The following is an 8,773-nucleotide window of genomic DNA, read 5'->3' as shown; positions in this document are numbered from 1 at the left end:
GTCAGTGTTTGCATCCAACTCCAAGACAGGAAGAGCTTCTCCCTACTCAGGGAGATTAGAAATACTTTACCATGTAGGAGGCTGGAGCAGAATTCCTTGGCTTGGCCCTGCTGGAAGCATGGCTGCGTTCCCATTGTTCAGACAGCCGCTCCTCTTGTCTCATCCCTTCAGCAGCGTGGACTGTAGGATTCAGAGCAGAAAATATGAATTAATTTTGAGTGTTTCATTCTAAACATCTGCACTTGAGGGTGTTTTTGTTTGTTTGTTTATTTGTTTGTTTAAGGGAAAAACGTACAAGGGGAGGAAGTGGGGCAGCAGAACTCTCAGAAGCTAAGTATTTCTGTAGGGTGCGTGTACCCATGGCTTGTCTAAGTATTTCTGTAGGGTGCGTGTACCCATGGCTTGTCTAAGTATTTCTGTAGGGTGTGTGTACCCATGGCTTGTCTAAGTATTTCTGTAGGGTGTGTGTACCCATGGCTTGTCTAAGTATTTCTGTAGGGTGCGTGTACCCATGGCTTGTCTAAGTATTTCTGTAGGGTGTGTGTACCCATGGCTTGTCTAAGTATTTCTGTAGGGTGTGTGTACCCATGGCTTGTCTAAGTATTTCTGTAGGGTGCGTGTACCCATGGCTTGTCGTCTTCTTAATGCCATGGTAATGGCAGGAGATGGAGGAGGTGATGCATTCAGAATTTAGGATTTCCTCAGTCATCCGATCTGGCTTAAAGGCATAGTGTCTAGTTTTGCTTGATCCCATGATGAAACGATAGTGGGGCAGACTCCCTAGATCGGACATCAGAACCTGGACTTATTTTCTATCTGCCTACCAATGAGTTAGTTTTTACTTTGCCAGTGCGGAATATAAGACGGACCGAGTAAGAGGTGGGGAATCTGGTAAGATAGAGGGAGGGCAGGCAGGAGGAAGGACAGACAGACAGAGACAGACATGGGAGCTTTCAAGTGTAGCACGAAAGGTCTAGTTTTCCAGGTCTCAGTCATTCATGGTCATCATAATTTCAGTAACACTGAGATGATCCCACACCCTGACCCCTCCATTCCATTTCTTGACCTTGTCTGCTCTGTGTGTGCGTGAGTGCGTGCGTGTGTGTGTACGTGTGCGTGTGCGTGTGCGTGTGCGTGTGTGTGTGTGTGTGTGTTGCTGGGGTTTGGGCCCAGAGCCTTTGAACAACAGAAGTACACGCAGAATTCTAAGTTTTGGGCACCGGGCCTTACTGTGTACCTCAGGCTGGTCCCAAAGTCAGGGTCTTCATGCCTTATCTTGAGTTCTTGATTATAGGGTTACAGCACCACACTGGGTCTGTTTCTTTGTTCTTCAAAGTAGATTCAAATTCCTTGAAGCAACTTCCATGTCTCTTTGTCCGTTAGGTCCATCCGTAAAGAGGAGCTCTAGGCTCCTGAAGGAAATAACACTTCTGCAGAAATATCTCACAAAGTTATGGTCTTCACCCTCTGTGGCCAGTCTCTCTCTCTCTCTCTCTCTCTCTCTCTCTCTCTCTCTCTCTCTCTCTCTCTCTCTGTGTGTGTGTGTGTGTGTGTGTTAAGGACTGGTCTGTAAGTGCCTATTAAAGCATCTTAAGTGGGCCAGCAAGATGTCTCAGTGTGTAAAAAGTTCTTGGTTTACAAGCCCGATAACCTGAGTTCAATTCCCTGGAACCCAGCGTGGGAGGAGGGACTGACTCCCAAAAGGTGCCGTCTGACCTCTACAGGCATTCCCACACTCACTGTCTGTATGGCTGGGTTTGTGTGTCAACCTGACACAAGGTCACAGAGAAAGGAGCCTCCCTTGGGGAAATGCCTGCATGAGATCCAGCTGTAAGGCATTTTCTCAATTAGTGATCAAGGGTGGGAGGGCCTAGCCCACTGTGGGCGGTGCCATCTCTGGGCTGGTGGTCTTGGGTTCTATAAGAAGAAAGCAAGCTGAGTAAGCCAGGGGAAGCAAGCCAGTAAGTAACATCCCTCCATGGCCTCCGCATCAGCTCCTGCTTCCTGCTCTGCTTGAGTTCCAGTCCTGACTTCCTTTGGTGATGAAAGCAAGGTGGAAGTGTAAGTCAAGTAAACCCTTTCCTCCCCAACTCACTTCTTGGTCAGGATGTTTTGTGAACCCTGACTAAGACACTGCACAACAATGATAAATTAAATAAATTCTAAAAATCAAAGTTCTTTAGACGTTTCTCACTCAGCTTCCCCAACTGTCTTTGCCTCCTACCCCGAGAGCGGGGGAAGCATTATCAGAACTCTTTCAACTTTATCCCTCCCAGAGTTGCTTGAATTTTTAAGTAGACAGAGTTGGGCAGGTTACTCCTGCTCTCCGAACCTCAGCCACGGTAGAGCCAGTCCCTCAATAGCATTGATTCCTATCCCGTGCCTTCCCTTCTGTGGACTGCAGCACTCAAATATGTCACATTCCTATCTAAATGCCTAAAAAGGGCAAATGTTGGTTCAGTGGCCCAGGCCCCAGTGTCCTCCCCTCCTGCTGCTCTTCTTGATCCTGAGCTTAACAGGATGACCACACTCCCTCCTTCTGTCCACCGTCCACCCCAGGGCCATCGTCCCTGCCCCTGGAACTCCTTTAAATGCACAGTGAGCTTTGTGGCTGGCTGCCAGTAGACATTTCTCTAGGTATTTCTTATTTGACTCTTGACTCATGGCAGACTTGTGTGTATGTATGTGTACACACACCCTTGCAAGTTAGTGTGTACGCATGTTGATATCTGTGCCCACAGTTGATATCTGGTGTTCTCCATCACTTTTCTACTTTTTCTTTTATAAAAAAACATGCTGGGCTGGAGAGATGGCTCAGTGGTTAAGAGCACTGACTGCTCTTCCAAAGGTCCTGAGTTCAAATCCCAGAAACCACATGGTGGGTCACAACCATCTGTAATGGGATCTGATGCCCTCTATGTCCTCTTCTGGTGTGTCTGACAGCTACAGTGTACTTATATACATAGAATAAGTAAATAAATCTTTATAAAGCATGTCTGTCTGTGTGAATGTATGCCGTTGTGTGCATGTGTCTGTGTCTCTGTCTATGTGTGTGTGTCTGTGTCTGAGTGTGTGTGCGCACATGTGTGTATGTCTGAGGAAGCCAGAAGAGAGCTTGGAGTCACCTGATACAGGTTAAAGGAATCATACTCAGGTCCTCTGGAAGAGCAGGAAGTGATGTTATTGGCTGGGCCATTTCTCCAGCCTCTCCACCTTCTCCGTTGAGACTGAGTTGTTTACTGGACCTGGAGTTCAGTGATAGGCTGAACGGGGTGGCCAGCAACCCCAGGTGTCCTCCTGCTCCCACTTCTACTGGGATTACTGGTGTACACAGTAACACCCAGCTTCTTGTGTGGGTTCTGGGGATCTGAACTTGGCTTCTTATGCCTGAGCCGCAGGCATTTTTAGCAGATTTGAATACTATTGATCGTCCGTCCCTTCTTGGTGTCTGTTTTCCCGCTCCTCCTCTCCCTGGTCACTCCTACATTGTGTGCTTTGTCAGCTCATCTGTCTGTGCTTTAAACCTTGTTCCTCAGGTTGGTCATGGAAACTGGTTCTCAATGGAACACACTTGCTCCTTGGTCTGTACCAGTTCCTTAAGGCTTTGCTCTCTGCATCCTGAGGCATCCTGTCTTTATGTCTAACTCTCCTCTGGTCCTTCAGACCACTCCCATCCCGTCCCCTTAGAGAGGTTTCCTCTTGTTTAGATGATACCTCCAATCTACTGTATCTGGGGTGAGTTTATCAGCCACTAACACCGGTTATCTTGTCGTTTCAGTGAATGGCACCACTTTCCATTGGGTGGCTTTTAATCCGGAAATTTGAATGTTGTTCCTAATCTTCCACAGATGAGAAGCACTGTTCTGATGAGGATGCAGGGCAGGGATAAGTAGAGGCGGTTTTTAAAGCAGCATCTGATTCACTCTGTCTACTGCTGTGCCTCTCGATGTTGGCTCCCTGCACTACACTCCAGGCCCATTTCTTTGTAGTTTACGGCCATGTTTCATGTTTAGTGTGCCATTGCTACTGGAATATTGCCACATCTGAACGTGTTCTTCGAGCAGGGCATGGTGGACGCAGGCCTTTAGTCCCTGCACTCCTGGAGGCAGAGGCAAGCAGATCTCTGAGTTGGAGGCCAGCCTGGTCTACATAATGAGTTCTAGGACAGCCAGGGCTTGTAAAGAGACCCTGTCACAAAACAAAAACTAAAAGAAGAAATCGTTCTTCATTTCTAACCCTTCTAATCTCTACACTGGCCATAAAGTCAAATCTGAGCATGCATTCCCTGGGGTGAGTCCTTCCTTCCCTAGTGACCTTCTGTTGGAATTGTTCTTACAATCCCTTTCATCTCCAGCTGTCTTCTGTAGTTCTAGCTACTACGAAACTCCTCTGCTGGTCACCCCAGTCCCACCCACGCCATCTCTTTAGCACAGCCACTCTTTCACTAGTCCTAAGCATTTCTTGGTCTTGGAAGTATATGCTGATTTACTCAGGAAACACCCCACAAACCTGAGTTAGGTGGCTTTTACCCATGCCCCTCAAATGGAATGCCCCACCCTTGCAATAGGACCAGCATCAGGAAACTACATTCCTGTGCCCACAGAGCTTAGACTGATTCCGGCGGCAGTGTGTGTGGCTGTCTGAGCAAGTTACCACAGAGTTCTTTCTTTCCCTCTTCTCTATGGCCAGAGGTGAGAGAGAAAAGCTACACTGAAGCGAGGCTGAGAGAGCTCAGCTGGGAAGTCAGCGATCCTCAGAGCTTACCGAAAGCAGGGTAGCTCTCTGGGCGTTTTGCTGCTCTGGACACCTGAGGGGCCTTGCATGCAGACTTATTTCAGAAGGTGTCTGGCATAGGTCAGGGTGCTGAAAAGCACTGAGATGTCGGGAAGGTAAGGAAAGAAGAAATGCAGGGTGATGTGGAAGCCCATGAGAATCCCAAGCCACCTACTCCTATGCAGAACCAACTGTTCGCCTTGTTGGAATGTCTTAGATAGGAAGTTTCTGGAATACCATGCATACTGTACAGCCATTTCATCCTCATGGCTTTGCCACTTTTTGATTTAGCAGAGACAATGGTTCTTTCAACAAAGCTGTAGAAACTGTCATGTGTGACCTGTGGGGAAAAGTCCCATGTGGGTACCTTAGGGAGATCTGTATTGCAGACTGTTCTTTGATGAATGTAATTACTAAGTAGCCTCTGGGTCAGTTATGAATAGGTCCAAACCCTTGGTTCAAGAATTGTCTCATAAACTCTATTATAATATTACTTTACCCATCCTAGAACTTTACAATGGGCCAAGGGTCTGCAAGAGTGGATGGGCAGAAGTGCCCTTATCTTCATAACAGAGAAATTGCTACAGAGAAATCAGACAGCTAGTACACAAAGGAGCCAAGCCTGAGTACAGGCCTCATAGAGCCCAGTCCCGTGTTCTTCTTGTATGCATGTGATGCGTGTGCGTGTGTGTGTGTGTGTGCATGTGTGTGTGTGTGTGTGTGTGTGTGTGTTTGCGTGTTTGTATCTGTCAATCAGGGACAATTATTAAATGTCTTCTGTGATCTGGATCAGTTGAGACCATCAGTCTTACTGTAGATGGAGCTGGGTAGGAGGCTCTGTCCTGGACGCACACCAGAGGACTGCCCTCCTGAGCAATCTCAGAGGCAGGAGTCCCTGCTCTGCACAGAAGGTCAGGGTGGTTTTTTCTAAGAGGTGACTCACTTAGGGAGGGGAGAACATGCCACTCCTTGAGAGTAGAGTTGGTCTCTAGTCCTCCTTTGCCCAGGGTATTGCACAGGACTGATTATGGAGCTGTGCTCAACAAACACTGGTTGACCCAGCTGTGCTCACCGTGTCTCTTTGGTAGAGCAGAGAAGTAGCAAAGCAAATGTGTTATAAGGCCTCACGAGAGCTTGGGTGGGACAAACAGCTGCATGTTGTCTGAGGTCATGCCACCCAAATCTTTGGCCATGCCCTGGCCGTGCCAGGACTGTCTGACCCACTGACCCTTATTCTAGAAGGCTGGCAGCCCATGGCTCCTCCTGCCCTCGGTTGCTCAGAGCTTACTTACTTCACGTGTTCTCCTGTGAACATCTTCAGATATAACCTTTCTCTTTTTTATGTCTCTTTGTTGAGCTTTTGAATGAGGATTTTTCTCCTTTCATGTTCATGTCCCAAACACTCTCCTTCTCACTAGGGTAGATAATAGTTCTGAGGACAGTGTACCAAGAGAAACACTCTAGTTAATAAAGGGTAAGGTTTTGAATGTACTGAAAGTTTCAGAGGACCCATTCCAAAAGCTTTCAGATTTTTAAGAAAATGTATTTTAATTAAGCGTTCAATGAAGCACCAGCATTAAGATTAGGTGAACTCATTATTTCATTATTTAGTTTTATTTTAAAATGTATTAGCACTGCACTTATACCACAGGTTTTCATGGCCTGTGTCAAGAACCAATTGCACTTTATATCTTGTGGGGAAATGTGCAGTTTCCAGGTTCAGAAGAGCCTACAGGGCCCACTAGTGTTTCTGCTGTCCTGAGGTTTTCCTGGTCTAATGCTGGACTCCTCTTCATCGAGCCTCAAGCCTGGTTAGGAATGGGGGCATTTCGTATCTTCATCCACACGACTTAAGAACTTCGATGTGTTTGCTCCGTAGGAAAGGCTTTTGACATCACTTACGTGCGTCTCAAGTTCCACACCAGCCGCCCAGAGAGTTTCGCCATTTATAAGCGCACTCGGGAAGACGGGCCCTGGATTCCTTACCAGTACTACAGTGGCTCCTGTGAGAACACGTACTCAAAGGCTAACCGTGGCTTCATCAGGACGGGAGGAGATGAGCAGCAGGCCTTGTGTACCGATGAGTTCAGTGACATTTCCCCCCTCACCGGCGGCAACGTGGCCTTTTCAACTCTGGAAGGAAGGCCGAGTGCCTACAACTTTGACAACAGCCCCGTGCTACAGGTAGGCACTCACAGGGCGGTGTGGGAGCCAGCCATTCTGCCTTGACAATAATCCTAAGAAAATCACCCAAGGGAGCAGTCAGTCACATGGGCGGCTGGGTTTTATGCCATTCTCCTGTGTGTTATCTATAAGTGAAGAAAGCCATTTTCTCCCACTGCTTGGGGAACATGCGTTCTTATGTTATTTTCCTCTTAAATATATATCCCAGGATGTAATCTTTGCAAAATACACATTAGTTTGAGGAGGATTTTTTTTTTTTTTTTTGGTTCTTTTTTTCGGAGCTGGGGACCTAACCCAGGGTCTTGCGCTTCCTAGGTAAGCGCTCTACCACTGAGCTAAATCCCCAGCCCGAGGAGGATTTTTGAGACAAAGTCTGATGCCCACATATGCAACTGAGGAAGGCCTTGAACTCCTGACCCTCTATCCTCCACCTCCCCCGCCGTGTTGATATTATGGGAGTGCACCATCACACTCAGCCTCTTTGCAAGTCTGAAACGGTTCTAACTTTAGTGTGTGCTCTTGAGAAGGGAACATTTCGCTTCTGACCTTTTCAAGAAGATATTTGGTGTAAGGCTGGGGATGTATAGCCCAGTTGGTAGACTGCGTATTTCCAGTGCTTCTAGGTAGCCGGTTCAAGGCCAACCTGAAATACGGGAGATCCTGTCCTGTAAAGATTCTAACTCTTCTACATTTTGACATTTAGTTTGTGTCTGTGTGTGTGTAAGCACAATAGCATGTGTGTCGATCAGGAGGATAATGCATGGGAGTTGGTTCTCTACCTGGTGGGTCCTGGAGATTGATCTGAGGTTATTAGACTTGACAGGAAATGCCTCTGCCTGCCGAACCTTCTTGCTCTGTGTGTTCATCCCCCAAGTAAATAAGATAAGGTATTTGGAAAAAAAAAATCTCCTATTTTTCTTGCATCCTTTCTTAACTATTCCTTGATTTGATAAAGTAGAAGGTATATTTTTAAAAATTATTTACAGCTGACACAAGATATTTAAGTATTTCAGATTGCCTTCTTCCTTCCCAGCCACACAAGGACACTTGTCTGTGCTGTTGATAGTCACTGGGAGAAGTCTCTCTTCATTACCCGAGAAGTTGAGTTCTAGAGACAAGATAACAGTTGGGGTGCCTTGGCATTGTGCTTACACATCACACTAAAAGCCTTTCCCCATCTAGCGGTAGAGCAAATCAAGGATTCTGTTTATCCGTTCTATGTGCACATTCCTGTATACCCTCATATGGAGTCTTTGTATTTCTCGGGTTCTTTAAACTTCTCCATGTTCCGGCTATGTGTTCATGGAAGAGCGAGGATCCCGCGTCCTTTTTAGTATGTTGATACAGACACTGATGTCATATCTATTTGCATGGTGACGTTAGTATCTAAATGGGGGCTGTCAATATTCGCTGACCGAGGGGGAAAAGGAAGGACTAGCTGTGACTTTGCAAATGGGACTCCATTTCATCAAAGGAGCTCTGGGCTTTTCTACTTCTGGGTTCTCAGTCTCTGTCTGGATTTCAGTATAATTACTATTATCTCACATTAATTTTGCATGTGTATGCGAGAGCACAGGTGTACACAGTACGCTGTAAGTCAGGGGTACGACACACCAAGACCTTCTACCATGTTGGTCCGGGATTGAACTCAGGTCACCAGCCTTGGCCACAGACATCTTTCCCACTGAGACATCTCAGCAGACCTGTGATTTATTATTACATCAAGGATACCTTCTGATTTGGTTATAGAGTTGTAGGCAGAGCCAAAAGATGAGAACATGTTTTTCTGTGTGTCCAGTTCCCTGCCAGTTGTACT

At 46.7% G+C, this 8,773-nt stretch overlaps 1 protein-coding gene across 1 annotated transcript in view; it reads left to right on the top strand.

The window, feature by feature from the left end:
• Nucleotides 1-8,773, top strand: part of Lamc1 (laminin subunit gamma 1) — a 127,115-nt gene that overhangs the window by 73,781 nt on the left and 44,561 nt on the right. The window contains exon 2 of the mRNA NM_053966.3: nt 6,653-6,957. Coding sequence (NP_446418.1) covers nt 6,653-6,957 — 305 coding nt within the window. The remainder of the gene's footprint in view (nt 1-6,652; nt 6,958-8,773) is intronic.

The sequence above is a fragment of the Rattus norvegicus genome, chromosome 13 (genome assembly GCF_036323735.1).
Source record: "Rattus norvegicus strain BN/NHsdMcwi chromosome 13, GRCr8, whole genome shotgun sequence".
In the NCBI taxonomy this organism is placed as follows: domain Eukaryota; kingdom Metazoa; phylum Chordata; class Mammalia; order Rodentia; family Muridae; genus Rattus; species Rattus norvegicus.
Note: the sequence above shows the minus strand (reverse complement) of the source record. Positions and strands in the feature narration are given on the sequence as shown.